Here is a 22,116-nt window from a genome sequence, read left to right as displayed (position 1 = left end):
GTGGGAATAGCTGAAGCATTTGAGAGCCTTTTCATGAGAAGGGGAACCTTTCACTGGAGTGGAAGCTGGAGCTGAGTCAGTCCAACTGTGGAGATGAACAAAGAAGGACCCTACTGTCTCCTGATAACAGTGGTCATGGTGTTTCTAGGGAGACATGGTGAATTGCAGAGGTGGCACAGGACAGCTGGGTGCCTATTGTTGCTACTTCACAGAAGCACGTTTGCAACAGTCATCGACATTTTATAACTTGCAGTACTATTTGTAGGGGTCCATGACTGCAAAAGGAAGATGTGTGGAACTGCATACAGTGAGATTTTTGCAAGAGCCAGCTGAAACTACTAACTGCATTTAAGAGGTTGCTTACATCATGTAGTGGTGAATCTGGATGCTGAACGTCAGACTTCTGGATTGAATGTGTCAGTATATTTAAAAAAAAAAACAAAACAAAACCCTTGTCAAAACAAGGCCAAAGTTTTCAGGAGCTGTTGTGTATTGAAACTGTGATAAGAGGTATCCCCAGCCACATTGTTTTATATGTTTATTCAGAGACTGTTTGCATATTAGAAATGGTAATAACTGGTTTCATGAAGGTTCACGCAAAACATTGCGTTGCAAAATTTTCTCTTGGTTTCAAATTATTTCTGATATCATGGTAATTGCATGTGTGACTTGCTTGTGCTTTTTGTGGTTCCATCAAATAGTTATTTTGTAGGCCAATAATTCTGCCGGTACTGGGCCAATAATACTGCCAGTCCATGTCCTCCTACCTCTGTATTTTTATTTTGTGATCTGTGTGGTGGCCACATCACGCACAGCCATGATGTGCAATGTGGCTTGAGGGTAAAACGGGTTCTTGCTTCTGAGGAGAGATGAGTTTAATGTTTGCTGTGTTTATCTCCTGGAGCAGTCTGCCTCTGGCTGTTTGGGTACGGAGAATGAATGATAGCTTCCTGCCTAGGCTATGGTCTCATTTAATGGTCTGCGCAAGTAGTTCCTAGAGTCTTGTTAGTTATTTTTAAACCTTCTTTGAAGTATTTACACTTAAGAATAATCAGTTTGAAACTTGCTGTTATTTGAGTTTTAATACACCTAGGACACCATATTCCAAGATTGGGACTATCAGCTGTTAATTCACTGGGAATTTTAGTAGTTCAGGTTGTGCGGTGCTTATTTCTGAACACGGTACTAACGTGAGCCATAGATGAAAAGTTATTGAAGGATTTTTGCCTGTACTATAGATGTTATTCATGTTTGGTTTTACTTAACATGAAGCTAAAGTTTTCTTTTAATGGAATCAGTATATTTGTGAGTGGTTTATCTTTAGCCAAAATAAATATTGAGGAGAGAGACATTTTTGTAGCTAGGTATTTGAAGCATAAAAACTTAATCTGCCCTGGAGGTGTGAAAGTAACAGACTTGTATAATTTCAGTAAAAAAAGCAAAGTTTCAATGTTGATATTGTTTCCTTATCAAAAAAATTGAAATTTCACAAAGCTTCTGTGAACTGCTGTGGTTTCTGGTGTAATTCTTCATAAGAGAGCAAAGTAGAGACAGAATAAATTACTTCCAACTCTAAGGAATGTATTTGTATGAGCTGCTGTAATGTTTTATTTCCACTCTGGTAGAGATTTCTCAAATTGTAAGGATGGATTCCTTGGCAGCCTCACCTAAGGGACTCTAGCAAGTCTCATGCAAATAAAAGCACCTTCAGAATAATTGTTCCATTTCTCCTTCTTTCTCTCCTTTTTTTGTGAGATTTATTTACCTCAAGGATTGTAAGTTGTCAGACTCTTCTGTACCTGTGATAAATAAATTTTTGCCTTGGCTTAGGACATACTTAGTAAATAAATACCAGCATTACTATCCAACAAATAATTTTTCACATTTGTTTAGCCATGGTGGCATGGTGTTAGTGGAATGATAAGTAGTCATTCAGAGATCCTCCTTTTTCTGAAAGCATGAATGCTTCAACAGGGAGGAAGAAAGAGTTTTTTTTCTCCTAAGATTTTGTTCCATAGTACCTAGTTTATTATTTTGAAATAAATATATACATAAAGATAGAAAAACATTTATCTCAAGGAAGTCCAAATGCTGGTTTATTACCTTGTGCGACAGGAGCATTTACATGGGGTTGCTTCGCATCAGATTGCAGCCTTGCGTAGGACGTTGCGCAGAAACAGTCAAAGATTTAAGCTAAATTTACACCAGAGAGTGTTTATTGCTACTCTTCTGTGGATGCAGCTTGCATTGATGAGAGACTGCACGAACTTTGCTGGGAAGCATACTTTTTTGTCATCATAGTTGCATCTATTCAAGATCTTTTGCCATTAGTTTAAAAAGGGGAGGGGGGGTATGCATCAATGTTTCCAAAAATGCTTTTAGTGGGGGTTAATTCTTCATCCTTATCTTGAAAAAACTTGGCTGTGGAGCAATGGAAGGCAGGACAGTACAGGTTCTGGAGGTTCTCCATCAAACAGGGGCATTGAAAGGAGACTGAAACCCAGGGGTTTGGCCTGCTGTCCTCAGGGGCACTTGGGCAACAATTAAACCTAGGGACAAAAGGGTATTTTCCTTACACACCACTGCTTTGTGGCTTTGGATTTTGAGGTTTCCTCTCTGGAAAAGTGAAACTTCTCTGGCAGTGCTGATGCATTTTTTTAGTCAAGCTTTCCCCCATGAAAGAAGGTAAGTTGGTAAATGTGCAAATAAATACTTTTGCAAATGTGTAGAAGTTTAGCAAATAAATATGGCCATATTTCCTTCTAAGAGATTTTTATCTGTTAAATTTTACTGTAATTAGTTTATTGTGTCAACAAAATCTTGAAATGGACCTGCTTTTAAATGTGGATTTTCTTTTTTTAGCACTGGTTGGACCATTCAAAATTCATTAAGAAGCAAATAAAAAGTAAGTACCATGTCTGCCAATTTTGTTACTTCCTTAAGAATTTGAACTTAAAGTATTTGAATGTGATTGTGAATGTTTAAATATGGCCTTTAAAGGAATAAATATTTCTTAGGAAATAGATTTAATTTAATGGCTAATTGGCTGACTGTAACATGTCTAAATGCAAGAGCATTTATAAGCAATAGACCAGCCTTCAGTAGCCCTCGTTAAACATGTGCTGTTTGTCTGAGGCAGAGTAGGTTGCCAGGTAATGTCAGCCTGATCTGTGAAATCAGGTTGCCTGGACACAGATTGCTGTTTCTGTCACTGCTTCTGATCCAGAACAGATTTTCTGGGTTTTTTGGTTGGTTTTGGGGGTTTTTTTTGTTTGTTTTTTTGGTTTTTTTTCCCCAAAGAGAAAATGGCAAATACTTCATTGAGTAACGGTTAACCTCTTTTTTTGTATATTATGAGTAAAACCAGCAGAAATACCTGCTGTTTCATCAAAGGGAGTTTTGGGTGGAGGGGTTGGGTTTGGCCACTGAGTTTTTTGTTGTAATCGGCTAAGGCAGGCAAGTTGCTCCTGGATCTCTAATAATCTGGTTGCAGGCTTGGATACAGTACAGCATCGGCACTAACGGTGTTTTGTTAATGTACTGCAGTTGGCAACAGCCATAGGCCAACTGATAATATCGCTTCTGTGAGATTAAAATACAGCATTTTGCAAGGAAATTGTTGACCCCCTTGCAGGACCTCACAGAGATGGGTCTTGATTGCTTCAGTGGTGCTTTGCCTTTCTTTCTGATAAGTATCCAAATATCTAGATGATTTTTGTAAATGGTGGAGTTCTTCAAAGACCTTTAGGACACTTTGCTTTTACCCCGTGGTGTGTTGGTGTCAGTCTGCTAGAATAGATGGTAAAGATAGCTGCTATGGGTAAGGTTTTGGTGGTTGGCTTTCTCTCACCTTTTCATCACATCACAGACTACCTCAAGTGACTAAGTGATTTGCAGGTGCGCTTTCTGCAATAGCTTTGTCCTTTTCTTGATCTGTCTTAAAATGTGGAAAATCAACGGTTCTGTGGCACCTTCAACCAGTTTAGTTGCACTGGTTTGTCTGTGTTTAATCTGTGAAGGGCCTGTTTTTAAAATAAATTGGCCAAGCCCTGCCCTGAGGAATGCTGAAGAGGGAAGCAATTTGATGAGTGTTGTAAAGGTCTGTCTCACAACAGGATACTTTTCTTTACCTTACATTCAGCAGGTGCTTTGAGAAGAGTTCCTCTTTCATGATGGATGTTGCTCACTGCTCTTTTTTTTTTTTTTTTTCCCAGCAGTGAGCAGGTAAGAGTCATTATCTTGCTGATGCAGACCTTACCAGTGGTGCCTAACTGTCAGCCTAGGGTACTTACAACCTGTCTTCTAGGAGCTATTGTTGGAGCCAACGTCAAAGCTCTAATTGTTAGAGTTTTGGCTGCATATTGTTTAGTAGAATGAATCATTAACAGGCACATATATACTGTGTTGATGCCGGGTTACAGAAGACCTTAGAAAGGCGTGAAAAAGAGTCATTTTTTCCAGCATTTAATATACCAGCAGGCTGTTAGTCTGGAAGGTGAGGCTTAGGCAGATAAGGATGCGTTGGTCACAGTCTCATCGTAGCTGGGTAACATTTTATTATCTGTGTTACATAGAAAGTCAGACCTAGCGTTCACCTTCTGGCATTAGCAAATAACAATTCTTACAACTCCAATTCCTGGAATTTGTTAGCTTTCTGTGTTCATGGGTGCCTTCCAGAGTCCTTGTCAGCACTTTCACCTTATTTCTCTTACCTTTTCTCATTTGCATGTATCAATCGAAAGCCAATCTATTAGGTGGGGCTTTTTTGGAGTTGTGTTTGTGCCTGGTAAGAAGCATCATCACCCTCCCCCTTCCATATCCACCTGCCCCCAGCGACAGGCAGCGTACCTGGAACTTGCTGTCATTCACAGGATGCTGCGGGACTTTTAACAAAAATGTGTTTGCCAAATGGACTATTGCTTGATTAATCTAATGATTAGAGTATCATAAAGTATGGTAATCATCTAATCTTTTTTTCATGTATTTTTTAATTAAAAAACATGAAATATTGGCTTCTTTGAAGAATTTGAAAAACATACTTAATTTTGGGTTTCTTGGGTTGTGGGGTGGTGGCTGTTGTTCTGCCTTAGCAGAACTGCAACTAGTGTAAACTTTTTTTTCCCCCATTTAAAATCTCTGCATATACAGTTGGACCTCCGTACACGTTGCATTTTCGAATTAAGTACTATTCATCGGAACCGAACAACCTTCATGAGGAGTTTACAAGGTAGGAACTATGCATGGTTAACTGGGTGACTGGCAGAGGGGTAAATACGACATCTAAGGTACATGGGGGTACTATAAGCAGGTGATTTGAGCTTTCTTACTAAGAGTGGTCATTTTGTCTGACTTCTTAGGTGTTTTCCTACTGTCAGAGAAACATAACCTTTTTTATTTGCTGCCAGAAACCATTCATGGGCCTCTCCCAAGTGTTTTAGTCTATAGGAGATGCTGTGTTCTGGTGCTTTGAAGTTAGCAAAGAAAGGCAGCGTTGGGTGGGGAGAGCTGCAGCTGGGAGACAGCTGCTCCTTACACCAGCGACACCTGCCATACCTCTGGGAGGACTTTCCATCGTGTCCTGCTAAAATACCAGTGCTCTGCATTGTCCCACTTGCTCTGAGACTTGGGGGTGATTTAGTAATGGTATAAAGGCCACAGAATTGTGGGAATAGACAGCTTGAGTTCTTGGTTGGTTGGCTGAATCTCACTTCGCCACGAGTTCTCTGTGGTGCAAAAGGTGTAAGGACTGCATTGTATAAAGTCACCTTAGAATACCTGGAAGTCTTTCGTTTCATTCTGGTGGGCTGTTTTCTGAGCTGTGAGGACTATACCTTGCTCAGTTCGAAGCACCCTGGTGTGATCTAGCGAATATTCTGAAAACTGGGAAAAGAGCAGCTGGAGGAAAAGGGTTGACTTTTGTATCTGCCAACTTTGTCGTCTTTGTATAGTAATCATCTATCTTAATGTTATTTTATCTTTTTTTGTTGTTCTGTTTCTCACCGTAGGGCACTTTCTATGTCTTCTAATTTGGTTGGCAATAATCAGTGTACTCCCAGTCAGCCTAAGATGTTTAAAGATTGTTGGTTGTTGTAGTTCGTGTGCATGTGATGTTTACATTAAACTTATGCCTGCAGGCATACGTTTACTGTCTCCTATCTGCTGTGTTGACCATGTATTTTTTTTTCACTGCCTGAGACAAGATCAAAGAGCTAATTGTCACCACCTTATGATACTGACATGGAGGCTTTAATATCCATTATCAGTTTAGTGCAGCAGTGTTAATTCAATAAAAGGTAATATTGCCAGCTGATGTATAATTAACCTATAGAACTCCCTGCCGCTTATGTAATTGAGTATAAGATCTTAGAGGATCCAAAAACCTGGATGATTTGGGGGATTCTCTAATGAGAAAATGCAGTTAAATTAGTAGGAATAATATATATTTTCTGAAAATGGATGTAAGTCTTCATACATCAGGGTGATGTTGGACAAGTATTGCATTCTCTCTGTGGTCAAATTATTCCATTACTGTCTACCACGAGATTTCTTGCTTAATCTTCTGAAGTATATGATCCTAGTCACTGCGAGATGTGGGTTTCTCAGCTATGTGATCATTGCTGTGATCAAGTAAGACATTTCCTCTGTAAGTATTAACCTCTGATGTTTTGTGATCTAATTATTGCTGAAAGGTGACATTTCAGAAGACTATTTTAATTAGAAAAACACTTTAGTCAGCTAAATTGTCAGCGTTACGAACAATTTTTTTTTTTAATTATAAGCTTGACAGAAGACCACTGTGAAACTATGCAAGGAAAATGAAAATGAGCTGGAAATTGATTTTACAGTGAACAAATAGTTGCATTTTCCTTTTTTGTTGGGGAAAGTAATTTTGAATGTTGCTGGATTCTTAAGAATATTTATGCTGGTTGGATCATATTTTCCAGGTGGCTTGTTGAGTAAAAAGTGAGGATTAACAACTATATACTCAGAATTATTCCAAGGCGAAATCGAATGGGAGTAAGAGGAGGAAGAAAAATGATCATTAACAGCAACCATGAACTGGCCTGGTTTGGGGGGGTGTTTGAAATTCCTTGTGGAGACCTGTTTTCTAGTAGACTCCAGTTTCTACTGAAGCTGTGAACATCACACTCTCATAATTAGCACAGTAATGGGGAAGCATTGAAATCCTTCACCCACTCTATCTTTTTCCAATTTAAAAACACAGTTGAAATCCAGTGCATTTTGGAAGACATCTTTTGTCACTTTTATGGGACTCGATTAGTTAGTTTAGTCAGAAAACCAACAGAGGAATGTGTCTGTACATGTGTGTTGTGGAGAATTTTCTAAGGTATTTTACTGATTTGGAATATCAACAATTGAGATGGCAATGCTTGTCAGAGTGCAGAAAAGGAGCAAGAGTAAGCCGTACCAACCAGAGCAGAGCTGCAGCCCTGCACAGGCCAGCTGACACTGACAGAAGCACTGCCCAGATTTTTCTTGCAAATTTAGAAGAGTTCAGGGGGTTGTGCATCGTTAGGGGAAAACAGCAAGAACAGGAAATATACTTGTCTGCCCTTAATCTCTGCATGCAGATACCCAGGTTTGTGTGGCAAGTCAGGTATTAGACAAGTAGGTGAATCAGAGAAGTGACACAGAGCTGGCATGGATAAATCTGATTCTGCTTTAGAGTATCATGAGAAGTCTTTTTAATCTTCCTTTTCATATCTGTTTTCCTGTCTGATTCCAACGACTCATCCTTCACCATGTTCACAGCACGTCCTCTGTGATGAAAAACACTTGGTCTTCATAGCATCCTTTGTAAAGATAGGAGAAGTTGATGTTTGCCTTTACTGGGTTGACTCAGTAGTGCTTCATGCTTTATTTTCTCAAGCCACTCATCGTCGCAAGCCTCACCCTGCAGTGTCCAGAGCAGTGCAGAGCCTGCCTCTGCCATCCTGTCCTGTACAGAGCTCTTCGTGACCTGGGGCACTTCTGCATGCCGCAAACCCCAACTCTCGAGCGGCTGTGAAACATGAAGCATGCCTAGAACTGAAGATTAGCAACAGCTTAAAATACTGCTAGTTTGAAGGCTGTAAATTCCTGCTTGGCCTCCTAAATAAATGCGTGGGCTCTATGGAATTCAGATTGCTTTTGTTCAGAACTTTTCTGCTATTTTAAGTGAAAATTCAGTCTGAGCTTTTCCTTTTTGCCCAGTTTGGGCTTTCCCCATGCTCAGTATTTGTGTTTGAGAAGGTAGCCCTGAAGTCTTCATGCCTTTATCTGCATTTTTGGCTCTAGATTCTCTAGTTCAATTCTTGCATGAATTGGGCAAGACCCAGTTCAGGAGAACACTGGAGTGTCAATAATAACATTTAGGTGGCTGTGGTGTATGCTCAGATAGAGCACATCTCTAAACAGCAAGGCTTTGGACAACGTCCTGAACACAGCCAGTAGGTAAAAAATGTTCTCTTCTTTTTGATTTTAGTGAAAGCTATGGGAACTTTGAAGGTTGCAGGGTGTATCTGAGTGATCCCAAAGGCCCCTTTTTTTTAAGAGCGAGTTAATGAAAATGTTGTGACTGCTCAATGAATTGGAATATTTTTCCAGCTATTGGGGCTAGAAAGATGACATTATATATACTTTTGACTTCCCTAATTTTTATTTGTCAGGTACCTGTTTGTATTACAGCTCCGGCAAGACATTCTTTCAGGGAAGTAAGTATATCTTTGCTCTTACAGCTGTAATTTACGGTATTTATAATAGTTAATCTCTTAGTGATTTAAAATTTTACTTTTAACTGCATCATCTTTTTAATTCTTTATGATATTCCTGCACAGATTATAAACATGATTTACAGTTCCACATGCATTTTTTTTTTCCTTTAGAACACAGAGATAACATGACTTTGTGTGCATCATGACTATATTATTGACAAATAGAATGGGTAAAGAGCTTTGATGGATTGACCAGGTGATGGACATGTATAAAGAGAGCAAAGACTGTCCTGGTTTTTATGACTTGAAAATGTAACATGGGCTTACCATGTTTTTCGGTATGGTAGGTAAAGTAGAGGAGGAAAAGATGATGAAGTGCAACACTTTCTGTACAGGTCAACCCTGCAAAAATATTTTGTGTGTTTATAGTCTCACCCTGGCCAATATATTCACACCTGCTCTTTTTTTTTTTTTTTTTTTTTTAAATTTCAAACCCCCAAAAACTTAAAATGCTATGTTCTAAAATATAGTGTTGAAGCAAAAATGGTTTCTTAGTCTATTTAATGTTTTCTCTATTAGTTCAAGCTTGTTTTATGGTGGAGCGTATCATGTGTTTAGTAGTAATTAGAATGTACCAAATTAGGAAATAATCATATGCAAGTAAAAATCAATTGTAGATGTTTCATATCATTAATAGCTTGTGGAAGTTAATGTTTCCATTTCTTATATTAGACTACTTTTCAGCTTTATTGCAAGAAGCATTCACTGAGAAAAAAGACATGATTTCTATAGCTTTTTTTTTCTTTTTAAGACTGAAATGCCCGTATGAAACTGCTGTTGAACTAGCAGCTCTGTGTCTTCAAGGTATGCAATCTTTTGAAAGTGGTTTGTCTTAATGTATTAAAAAACTCACCTACTAGTTTCTTTTCACTCTTTGTTACTAATGTTTTCTCACTGATGATATATAAATGCCATTCCTTTACCTGAGGAGAAGAATTTTAGGGAGATCGTTTTCCTGCCTTCCCTTCATTCATAACTTCTGAACTACGTGAGCCAACGTTGGCACGCTTGCCAAGGGGAAGGAGCCTCAAAGGCATGGATAGACAAAGATTTCAGGGAAACCAGGGGCTGACTGGGGAAGACAGACACCAAATAGTTCCCCACTGAGGGAGAAGCTGTGGTGTGTGCACAGTGTTACTACTTCAGCCACATGGGAGATGGTTACAGAGCGTGAGGGAGGAGGTGGCAGGTACTGGAGAAGAGAAAATTATATAGAAAGGTAAGAACTAAGAGTACTTCTGTGTCAGGAGCAAGGGTTACAAGATAAAAAAAAAAAACCACAACAACCTTAGGACACTAGGTTTCATTAGTTTATTGTAGGAAAAACGGGGGGTTTTTTATTGCTGCGAATACATTAATACAAATACTCATTCCATTTCAGGCCGTTTATTTTGCAGATGGGAAGAAAACTTGTGTAATGAATTCCAAATCAAGTTCATTTTTTTCTGAAAGAAAGTGCAGTGAGCTGGTCCATTCTATGCATATCAGCAGCAAAACGGATCGAAATGAAAAATACTCTTCCTGTTCTGCTGGTGGTTGGCAATGGCACATGGAGTGCTTAGGCAGAATCTCTTAGTTTAATACAGCAATGGAGATAACTCAGTGATTCTAGATGGACTTGACAGTCAAAACTGGGAAGTCAGTTCCGAACAGCAACAGATGTAAATCTAAAGGGCAGTGGGTTATTTTTCTGCGCCAGTCTGGCACAGCTCTGACTGTTAGGTGTGCAAAGAACTGCCGCAGGCAAACTCTGTTCATCTTTTTGAGATGGAGAAAATCTGGAGCCCGTATTTGATTTGCTGCCTCCGTTTCCACAGATAAAAACACCGGTAACCTCACCCCTGGTCTAAGCAAGGACAACCAAGCAAAGAATAATAGGTTGATGCCTCAAGATTTTGGGTAGTAACTGACACCTGTGATTACTGTGTAAATGTAATACAATAGCTATCCATCATGTTTATAATGTCTCCAACTAGGTACCAAAACTAACACTTCTTGACACTGTCTGGGGGAAGACACTTTTATACTTTCCTGCTGTCTTTTTTTCAGTTCAGTTTTCCACTATTTTGACATCATCACAAAAAGTTTCTCCAAAGTTATTTCATTATTGCAACTAATTTATTATCTCTGCTGACATATGCTATAATTAGCATTCTTTGGTATAACGTTTGTTACATTTTATTGGCATTGGAAACTTAATTAAGCAGAAGAGTTCAAAGAAATGTCAAATGATTATTCCCCCCTCAGCAGGTTACATTTACTCTGTAAAATCCAGTCTTGCTCCTTAGTGTGGCTTTCCTAACAGTAAAGAAAAAGTTATAAATGGCTATTCAGGAATTGGTACTCTAAGCCCTCTGAAAGAAAAGCCTTTTCTCTTGACGGGACAGCTTTAAACTTCATACATTTTCTTTTTCAAGGAAGTTGTTCTGTTACAGTAATTCTTTCTTTGTTTCAAACAACAGTTTCCAAGGCTGGTGTTCTGTGCAAATCACCATGCAAATGTAAATTGTTGGTTTGTTGCCAGTCCAGTGAAGAAACTTCCGTAGCAAATAACATTGATTTGCAGTATGGGGTAACTTGTGAAGCAGATACATAAGCGTATGCTTTGCTTAGGGATTATCTGCAGAAAGGTTGTCATCAAACTTGAATCACCATTGTTAGAATAAGTTAACTACCTCATGAGTCTTGCGTGGCTTTCGTATTTAACTAGGTATACTTTTGAAACTACTAATAAAACTCAAAAGGAAAACTTTTTCTCAGATCTCCAGTTTTCAGTTCTAATCATAAGACATCTTCATGGGATAGTGCAAACTTTTTTTTTTTTTCCTTCTGTAAAAGAATCAACAATATATTTACAGACAAACATATTTTTCCAGTTTTCAAAAACTTTCTAGGAAACTTCCTTTTAAAAATGTCCCCCAGTTTATGCAGTTATTAAAGAACACAGATAATGTATATAAGCAAGTTACGTAACACCTCCCCCTGCCCCCCCCCCCCCCCAAAAAAAAAACCAAAAAGAAAAAGACCAGAGAAGGGGCATGCCAAAGCATGATGCTTTGTCATAAAACTGCAAATGAAGAGACGGGTCCTCTGCTGTGCCCTTGTGTTGAAAAATATTAGTGCTGCTGAGCCATTCAGGGAACATAATTCCACCAGGAAAGACACTAGGGAGAGCATCCTCCTATGGAGCCGCGCTTCCCCCTTCTTCTGCTGCCCTTCTGCCCTGTGTGGGGAGCTGGTGAGACTCTTACTGGCTCTTACTCTCAAGACTTGTTTCTTAGAGATCAAAATAATGACGTTGTTTGTTTGCCTGAAAGTGGATAAACAGCGAGTGCAGGTATTGAGAAACAAGGGTGGTATTTTTCTTGTACTTAATACTTCTGCCCTAGCTTCTCTGTGTATCTTGTCCTACGTGCTCACGGTTCTTCTCACCCTTACACATCCTCTTTATGGCACAGTCAGCCTTCATTCCCCACCTTCCCTCTCAGTGAACTAGTAGAGAAATCTCCCATGTTTTTCCTAGATAGTTGTCAACACATCAAACTTCAGGGGAAGAAAAGTAAGAAACTGAAGTCCTCCTTGCTAATGTTTGTTGTGGCTCCCTCTTATATAGAGGAGACTGGACTGCCAGTAATTCTTAGCATCATCTGTGTTAAATAGGCTTCCAACTTAGATGAAACAGCAACAGAGCTGCGATATCTCTGTTAAAGACATGTAGATAAGAATACTGTAACTCACCATGGAAGATTACCGTTGAAGAGAAAAAAATGTGTGTGAGGCGGTATTTAGAAATGAAGATCGGTGAACTCGATCTGTTTAATATCCTGAGGAATGCTAAATGCTTGAGTGAAGTTCAAGTGCTCAAAACCACCTAGTAGGTGTATCAGTCAACAGATTGCATTTTGAATGTAACTTCCTATGTTCTAATGTATCATGCTAGGTATTTTTGAAGACGGAGAGTGAACTAAATTTTTGCAACTGTTACGTATAAAACTGCCCTGAAGCAAGAAAACTTGTTTTCTTCAAGGGATTTAATTTCCCCCTGTGCCTTTTTTTTTTTTTTTTTTTTTTTTTTTTTTTTTTTTTTTGTAGTAGTAGTAGTCAAGAAACCCTGACTGACAAAGGCCTGGTTTGGAATCACATCATATGTCAGGTGACACACAGTATTGCTGTACAGTGTATTTGCCACTGATGTTTGTCTCACAGTCCCGAGGCAGTGACGTTACAGCCTCTTTGTATAGCTAAGAGGTTCCAGGAGCAAAGCATGTCGCAGGCGCAAGACAGTTAGGGGTGTCGGTCACTGAGATGCTTGGCGCTCGCATCTCCTGCTGAGCTCGGTAGAGTTTGCAAGTGTTCTGCTCCTAGAAAAGAAGATACCATGCCCTAAGCAAGTAAGTTGAAAGTGACACCTCAATTATGTTAATGCTTTGTCATTTCTTTCCTTAAAAATTACTTAATCAGAATATTACACCACCACTGTGGTTTAAAAAAAAAAACAACCCACAACTTTGTCACTGGTTTCTTGAGACTAGGTATTACCTTCATGTTTTGACACGAACAGTAATGTAACAAAGCATGCAACAGAATGGGAAGAGTTTTGGAATGAAAAGTATGACCTCATTGCAATGAGAGGAAGTTTCAAAGTAACCTCTTCTGAAACAGTAGTGCATTGATTTTTGGTTTTAATAGAAACTTTATTTCCTTTAAATGCTTTAAAATCCAGAGAAGCGGCTTTAGTTAAGCTGGTTTAGTTCTAACATTCTTGAATGTCAGAATTCTGTACCATAACCTTACACTGCTCCTGCAAATGCATTTGTCTGACTTTTGCTGTAAAATCTGACTTGTGTTTGCGGGGGCAAGCGGTTAACTTACAATCTAGCTTGAGTTTGCCGGGGCTGGGGGGTGTTAACTTACAACATCGGCACAAGTGCATTCTTCTACAACATACTTAAAAACTTACAAACTATCATTGTCTTTGTGGAGATTATGGAATTAAATGTTTCTGGTCGTCCCATAATCTTTATGTTTTTAATTTTTCCATTGGTTGATTGCAGCTGAGCTGGGAGAGTGTGAGCACCCCGAGCACACACCAGAACTCGTGTCTGAATTCAGGTTTGCACCAAACCAGACTGAAACAATGGAATTTGACATTTTTCAGAAGTGGAAAGAGTGCAGGTAGGGTACCTTTGTGGGAGTGGTGTCTCTAGCAAGAGGAGGTTTTCTTCTCTTCCAAAGTCAAATATGTCCACAAGAACCCCTTCAACAGATGTGAAATGATGATTATGTTTGTCAGTTGAGAAGTACTGTAAATAGATTTTGAGCCCTCCCCTTCCCTAGAAATAGCAAGTGGTAATTAAGGAAGGTTGGTGGGGTGAGTTTTACTTTTTTTAATTTGTTTTTATTTAGATCATTTCATAACAGTTTAAACAGATCTTTTTCCTGTTTATGTTGGAAACAGTTCTCTTTCTCTCTTTTTCTCTCCTTTCACACATGCACATATAAAGTTTTATGTTCAGGGTAGTAGCAAACTCTTTTTCCTGTCTTTTGTTAATAAATATGGTACATTTTGGTGATTCTGTCTTACCTGAACTTTCATCCTTATTGGCAATTTTAGACCTTTTTCAATTTTTGTCCCTCTGATTTATTTTCATTTGGAGAGAAGAGGGTAAAAACATAAGCTAAGCTTGAAATACCATTTAGTGTCATTAAGATTGAGGACCCAAAGGAAAGGGTTAGGGGAATGAATTTTAAAACATTTAAAACGGACAAAAATGTCTTACCATAAAGCATAAATAAATTTTATGCTTTTAGGGGAAAGAGCCCGGCGCAGGCTGAATTGTGCTACTTGAACAAAGCTAAATGGCTAGAAATGTATGGTGTAGATATGCATGTAGTTAAGGTAAGATCCACGTACTACTTTATTTTATTAATGTGGGGTCCCTGCCCTGGTGCGGGTCAGTCCCTCGGGATGTCCTTGTTGTGGTGTTGCCCTGTGGGCTGTGGTCCCTCAGAATTCCCTCCCTCCTGCAGGGCTCCTCCCAAGAGTGCATCTCCAGCCACGTCCCCCACAGTGTCCCTTTCCACATGCCTTTTCCCATGTCCCTCGTTTTTTTTTTTTTTTTTCCTTTTGTGCCTCCTTCCCCTGGCAGCTACTGCTTGCTGTTAAACACGGGTGAGCCGAGGTGTGGGCTCCCCTGGCTGCAGTGTTGGTGTGGGGCCGTTTCCACATCGGAGCCGTCTGGGGCAGCACGCAGCCTCTTCCCACGCAGGGCACCCTGCAGCCTCCTGTTGCCAAAACCCGCCAGTTTGCACCCAATACAGATGCATATTCTTCTGCTCTGTAATGTTAAAAAAATACGCAAACCTTATTGTTTAGTTTAAAGCCTATGGATTTTGACATACTACTGTAGTAAGATTTACACTGCTAATGGCATAATTGATTATTGATTCTGTTCTTGCTTGCAGGGAAGAGATGGTTGTGAATATGCTCTTGGACTGACACCAACGGGCATATTGATCTTTGAAGGAGCCAACAAAATAGGCTTATTCTTTTGGTAATCTGTTTTTGTGTTATATTCCTTTCTATTAAAATGCTGAAATCTTTCTCCTTTATGTAATGGGATCTTGACTACATTTTGTAATATAGATTGAATCTGCAAGGTTAAAATATCAAGGTTAAATCTGAAGGTAAATTGGCCTGGCTAGAAGTACTACTCTCAAATGTGAATTATTTGTTGAAAAATAGTGACATTTCCAGTAAATCATATTTCTATTACAATTCCTGAAGTGTGTTCCAGGATTGCAAATCCCCCTTGCATTTTGGGGGATGGTCCTAGATTACAAAATGCCATTTTTCCATTAATTTTCTTTTTGCTTCTTGTGTTTAGGCCTAAAATCACAAAAATGGACTTTAAAAAGAGCAAACTAACGCTTGTGGTTGTGGAAGATGATGAACAGGTAACTTTCTTCCCTTACTTGGGCCTGATCCGACAAAGTGTGTTGTGTGCTCAGGCTGGTGAGAACACAAGGGAGGCTCAGCACACTGTTGGCCCAGGCTGTATTTCTCCTGCCAAAGACAGTAACTAATACCATGCATGCCAACTTCCAAAGCTTTTGTTTCTGCATTTAGGGCAGAGAGCAAGAGCACACATTTGTTTTCCGGTTAGACAGTGCCAAAACGTGCAAACATTTGTGGAAGTGTGCAGTGGAGCACCATGCTTTCTTCAGATTGCGAGCCCCAGCAAATAGTAAATCTAGTAGATCCGACTTCATAAGGCTGGGATCACGCTTCAGATTCAGGTATTTAGCGAAGTAACAGCAATATATTTGTGTTTATACAAAGGAGCGGGTACAGCATCCAGCAAAAGGCAGTAGTTAACTTTGTTTATTTCTGTATTTTAAGTGGGCGGACAGAGTATCAAGCAACACATGGGACAAGATTACGCAGGACTAGTACATTTGAAAGAAGGCCCAGCAAGCGATATCCTTCTCGAAGGCATTCAACTTTTAAGGGTAAATGTTTGTACATGTGTTCACTGAACCAGTCATGCAGGTGTCCTGTTAACTCATATAAATGTTGTATTACAAGCATAAAATCTGTACCACAGTATAAAAAGAAAAACATGTCAGACCACCTAAAAAATCAGACTTTACATGTTTTTTTTCTCCGGAGTCAGAGTCCGTTGTTCGTATCTACTGTTTTTAATCTCTGTCTACACTTAATTCTTCCATCCCCCATCTATGGAGAGGAAGGTACCTATGGTTTCTTTTGTTGCTCTGTTGAGGAGGAAAGAAAGTTGCATCAAACTCAATGAGGGAAAGCATGTAACATTGTCTTTGAAGAAGTGCAGTTGTCATGTAGAGTGGAGCAGTGTCCAAAAGCCTCACTGACTTGCTTATCTAGCCAGACAGTTCTAGGGTTATTGAGCAGTCTCATTATGCAGTTGTTGCTGCTTTCGTGACAGTAATGGCACGTTATTCACCTGTCCAGACTCTGACCTTAACTAGTTTTCTCTGGGACTTGAAATGTGTTGAATTTGAATGGAATGACAAGGAATTGATTTCCATTGTGGTTTTGTCATTTGTCCTTCAAAACTTCAGCTGAGATTTTTATTCCTTGTAGAAAAACCTAGGAAGGAGCACTGCAAGACAACCCCCTCTAAATTCTGTATTACCTGAGGCTGGAGGTGTAGTTGCTGTATGGAGCAGGATGAGCTGACATTCCCTTAGGATGTCTTTGCACTCCTTTGTATTCCTAGAATATGAATCTCAGTTCCATGAAAAGTCCTTGTGGTGGTGTTATGGGGGCACTTCTGTTTCTCATGTACAATAGGGGGAAAAGGGTAGCAAGCATGCATGCTTTCTAGAGGCTGTAACCCACCCTACCCCCCCCCCCCCCTTTCCTTAGTACGTGTCAGTTTTTTGCGGAAATGCAAATTTATTAAATTTGTGAGATACTGTTACGTGATACATGAGAGTCAATGATATGGTAAGTGTGGATGATTTCATAAGTGGAAAAATGGATTATTTTAATATTATTTTTACAATAACAGGATTTGTCAGACCTGCAGGTTATAACTTGGGTCTCAGTGCTTCTGTACTTTTGTCTGTGAGATGTGGGGAGAAGGGAGAAAGTGTGGTTTATGCTCAGTTTAGTTCGCTGTGCATAGCAGCCTGGCAGAACTTCTGTCACCCCCAGATGATCTCCCTCCAGAGAGCTCAACAGCATGTTTGTTAAGTTAATGCAAAAACTCCCTTTAGATTATTGTCTTTCACGCATCTCTTGGCCATTAAGACCCGTACCTAGTTGCAGCCCACAGGCATTGGATTCTGTCCTAGCTCGGTCTCTTTGAGACTTCTACAGTGTCTCATTAAGTTTGTCATCCACTTTCTGAATTCAGCAAAGACTTGGATTTTCAGCTGTATCACTCAGCAGTTTTTCAATGCTCTTGAGAAATAGCTGTTTGTCAGGAAAAGGAAAAGATACCTCCCAGTTACTCAACTGCCACCTTCACTGTTCTTTCCAGCCCGTCCAAAGCACAAGCCAAGACCTTGTTGCTCAAGATTGCTCAATGCCTTCCTGTATTCTCAACTGATGGGCTTTTTTTGGCTACCATCGTTCACTATAATAAGACACAGGCCATTACCAGCTTCAGGAATACTCTGGTTTCTGTAAGATGCAAAATTTCTGTGAGGGGTAGCTTCTGATTTCCGAGGGACTCGATGGTATTGACATGGTAGCTGCAGCAAGGTGAGAAGAGTAGTGTTCTGGTTGTGCAGAACTTACTCTGCCAAAAGTCCTTCTTTTGTGACATTTGGGAAGAATACTCTGTCTGCTGTCATCTTTGACAGGCTTTGCCCCTTGAAGAAACAGAGGGAGGTTTGTGTCTGCCTCATACTTCGCGTACTCACACAGGAATGCTAGAAAGCACAGGGCTGCAGTTGTGATTCTGACGCATTTGTGCACATATGTCTGTATGAGGATTTGCTTAAGCTGTAGTGTAACATCCCAATCACAATAGCTGCAAAATGACTGATATTTCACAGGTCTTAAGGTTTTTTCACCTGTCTTAAGGTTTTTTGTTTGTTTCTTTTTAAGCAAACAATCCTGTGAAAGCAGCACAGCTGTGGTAAGTGACTGCCCAAGTTCTCTCTACCTCTCAGTTGCTGTTGTCAGGCAAAAAGGATTCTGAAGACCATTTCTGCATTAGGATTTGTCGAAGCAAATTCTCTGGTGTGAGATGAATTGCTTTGGGATCTCTCATTATTCAGCACCAGATTTTTCTTGGGGACTGCCTATGAGACTTTAAGTGCTTCCATTTTTAAATCTTTTTTTCCTTTTTGTGTTTGAGATCAGACTAAAGTTAAACATACTTCCTTTCTGCTCATTGCTATTATGCTAACTTATCTAGCATTATTTGTTCCTGTTTCATAAATGGAAAATGAAGAAAAAAATTTTGCACCCCTTTTTCTTGCACTCTAATTGCTGTGGTGTATATCTTGAATAAAATATTGATGTCCTTAAGAATAAGAATTTTATTTCACTGTAATACTTCCCTGAAGAGTAGAACCCTGAACTATAGGAAATTGTGACATAGATGTATTGATTACATAAAAGCTCATTTTTTTTTTCTCCCTTAGTGCTAAAAATACTCCTGAAGTCCATAACTACCAGGTAAGAGCATAACAATTGTTGAGGAGAATATTGTCATTTTCTTATTTAGTCGTAAATATTTTTGCTCTAGTACAGCTGGTTTGCTCCCCTTTCTTTTTCACTGGGGTGAGATTCTTTGAGGTGGTTCAGAAATGAACAACATCACATTGGGAGTTAAGGGGAAAGCGGAGGGACTCTGCTCTTTCTTCCCCTGTGTTCTTGGATGCTCTGTAAGCTGAATACACTCCATTTGCCACCTTCTTTCCCTTCCCTTCCCTTCCCTTCCCTTCCCTTCCCTTCCCTTCCCTTCCCTTCCCTTCCCTTCCCTTCCCTTCCCTTCCCTTCCCTTCCCTTCCCTTCCCTTCCCTTCCCTTCCCTTCCCTTCCCTTCCCTTCCCTTCCCTTCCCTTCCCTTCCCTTCCCTTCCCAGGTTAAAGCCTTTGGGACTGTGAATATGATGGACCTCAGGAGACTGCTCTGTGAGCAAGCTTTTATGTAGAGCAGCCTCTCAGGTTGGATGATCCATGACAACAAGTTCCAAGTTGCAATTATCTCCCCATCACAACACTTAAGGAGTTCATTGCTGGTCAAATGTTTATTTGTTGTTTTTTGTTTTTTTTTTTTTTTAAACAAGCTCCTTTATACACTTCAGTGAAAAACCTTGCCCATTTTTTATCTGCGAGACTAGCAGTCAGTGCTACTGAGAAAGCAAGCTGTGCTTTCATCCAACCTGAGTGTGTGCACGAGAACTTAGTTTTAGCACTTGTTTTTATTAAAAGCCTCACTAGTGATTTTGTGTCACTGTTTCTTCTCAAGATCTTATGGATATGAGAGAGAAATGCTGTCACCAAAGATAGGTGACCTTCTGAAGATTGCTATTACAATAGTAACCTTTCTCACTCTCCACCTTTGATTAAAGCTGACATTCTTTTGATGTGCTTTCTATGAGCAGCATTTGGTGTGCCAGGTTGTCTCTCAAACAGCAAAGCAATTTTCTTTGCATTTTCCCATGAGTGTGTCCTAATGAGCAAGCTCATCACCAAGAGGTCTCATGTATATGCTCAATGGCACAGGAGAAGGTCTGAAACAGTGGGGTTTCTAGGGCTCACAGGGAGCATGTTCCTCATGGCCCCAGGAAAATAAAAAGTTAAAGTTAATAGGGAGTTTTTATATGATTTAATTAACCAGGTTCAATGTTTTCACTTGCAGCCACAGTATCATCCAAATATACATCCTGCTCAGCCACACTGGCATCCACATACACCTGTGAATGTGAGGTAAGCAATCTTCACTTTGTGAAAAAGACGTTTACTTCTTTCTTTATCTTAGTCTGTTGGCATGAAGCTTTGGTGGACGTATTGGGCAATTTTCTGCACATGAAAGCAAACAGAAGTTAGAAATACGTGATGTAGAGGCAGTATTAAATAATTTCTGTTTAGATTTTGCTTTGGAATGTCCTAATCTTGATGAAAATTTTTTTCAGGTTGATTTTAATTCAGAATTTGAAATACAACTTCAGTGTATTTCTGTAGGGAGTATGTAGCATGGGAAGATTCTTAGTAGCTTCAATAAAACTAATTGCAATTTGATCAGTGTTTAATCTCCTAAAACAAAGAAGAAACTCATTTTAGGGTAAAGTTAAGTTGCAAGTGAACAGGTTCTTGCATTGCAGCACTTTTTTCATCTTTTGCAGAAATATATATGGAAAAATGACATGTACGTGGAACAGTGTAATGGCACTTTACTGATAATTAGCGTTAGTGAAATTATAACATTGAGGTTTTGAGAACTGTTTCACAAAAATATTCCTGTATGTGCTGTTGTGCTACTTTCTCACCATACTTTTTTATTTTGTAACTACTAATGAGAGAAATTGAGTGAAAAGAAATTTTGGAATAAATTCAGTCCGAGTTAGAACCAGCTTGGTGGAAAGCACAGTGGAGGCATGCACCTGCTGGTGGATATGTCTGTACATGTACATGTGATAAAAATCAGCTGCTACTTTATCCTAATAAAAAGTATCCTTTTTAGGTTACTCAGTTTTTTAGACAAATTATTACTGTCTTGACTGGAAAATACCAATACCCTAATCTTCATTCCAATTCATCTTACATTTTTATCTCTATATTCTTACATCAGATATGTAGACTTTGTTCTTAGTGTAGGCAGGCTCTGGAGATGAGGCTGAGCTTAAAATGGATGAAAAGACAATTTGGTCTGAGTTTGAGTCTGAGAATGCAGGGAAAAGGCACATATGTTATTAGAAATACTTATTAGGCAGAGAAGCAGACATACTCATTGTCCTCTCAAAATTCCTGCCATCAGCAGTAAAACAGATACTAAATTTATGCTAGAAACAGAAAACTTTAAATTGGGTAATTAACTTTGCCTGTACTTCAGCATTCTTCCTGTTTTGAGGGTTTACTTGTCCATTTAATTCTGTGTGATTTAAGATGTACAATTTCACATTACAAAAGAGTGATTACTGAGGGAGGTTAATGATTTTATAAATCATTTGAGGTTTTGATGAAATTTTTCGAAAGATTTCTTCGCTCACGGTACTAGTCTGTAACATTTTAAAGCCAAATATTTCACCCTGGAGCAGAGCGATACTGAAATAAGCACAATAATGTATTGTAATATGTGTAGACAACCTCCCCCTTCAGCCCTTCCACTGCCTGGGCAAAGATCAAGGTCAGTGAAATATGAACAATGGCTTTTAAATAGCTAGGCTTGTAAGGCTAAAAAATGTACTGAAAAGCTCAGTCGTGCAAGCTCAGTAGAAAAAGTGCTTAGAATTTTTGTCCCAGTCAGGTAGAAGCGTGTAAGTGTACGGTTGAAGTGGAAGCTTCAAGTTATTCTTATTTGGAGTCAAAGTGGAAGAGTTGGATGTTTTAACATCTTGGATAGCTTGATTTGAAAAAGCTTAATCCATCCAGCTATGAACTTGAGATCAAACCACAGATGCATGAAATTCTTTCTGCTGGACATGCAAGTCTAGAATGGGCCAAGGGCTGAAATGAAACTACCTGTGCAATACATCTTACATATGGGGGTTTTGTTGGGTAATTTGTGAAATAATATGTGGAATTGCGTCTCAGTCTTCCTTAGTAAAATTCTTTTGGTGAAATTATTTGTTTGCAGTTAACTTAATGTTCAGTCTTCTGAGAAAATTCATTCCAATTAACAG

General features: G+C 39.3%; 1 protein-coding gene across 3 annotated transcripts in view; it reads left to right on the top strand.

The window, feature by feature from the left end:
- The window catches only part of EPB41L4B (erythrocyte membrane protein band 4.1 like 4B), a 173,736-nt gene that overhangs the window by 60,563 nt on the left and 91,057 nt on the right, over positions 1-22,116 (top strand). For all 3 annotated transcript variants that reach the window (XM_052787703.1, XM_052787702.1, XM_052787704.1), the window contains exons 3-15: positions 2,863-2,905; positions 5,149-5,227; positions 8,670-8,714; positions 9,526-9,578; positions 13,829-13,949; positions 14,586-14,673; positions 15,240-15,328; positions 15,662-15,731; positions 15,904-16,073; positions 16,177-16,286; positions 18,373-18,403; positions 18,915-18,948; positions 20,136-20,203. In XM_052787703.1, coding sequence (XP_052643663.1) covers positions 2,863-2,905; positions 5,149-5,227; positions 8,670-8,714; positions 9,526-9,578; positions 13,829-13,949; positions 14,586-14,673; positions 15,240-15,328; positions 15,662-15,731; positions 15,904-16,073; positions 16,177-16,286; positions 18,373-18,403; positions 18,915-18,948; positions 20,136-20,203 — 1,001 coding nt within the window. The remainder of the gene's footprint in view (positions 1-2,862; positions 2,906-5,148; positions 5,228-8,669; positions 8,715-9,525; positions 9,579-13,828; positions 13,950-14,585; positions 14,674-15,239; positions 15,329-15,661; positions 15,732-15,903; positions 16,074-16,176; positions 16,287-18,372; positions 18,404-18,914; positions 18,949-20,135; positions 20,204-22,116) is intronic.

This window comes from Harpia harpyja, chromosome 5, assembly GCF_026419915.1.
Source record: "Harpia harpyja isolate bHarHar1 chromosome 5, bHarHar1 primary haplotype, whole genome shotgun sequence".
NCBI classification, from domain to species: Eukaryota; Metazoa; Chordata; class Aves; order Accipitriformes; family Accipitridae; genus Harpia; species Harpia harpyja.
The sequence above is the reverse complement of the archived record's forward strand: the minus strand, read 5'-3'. Positions and strand labels throughout refer to the sequence as shown.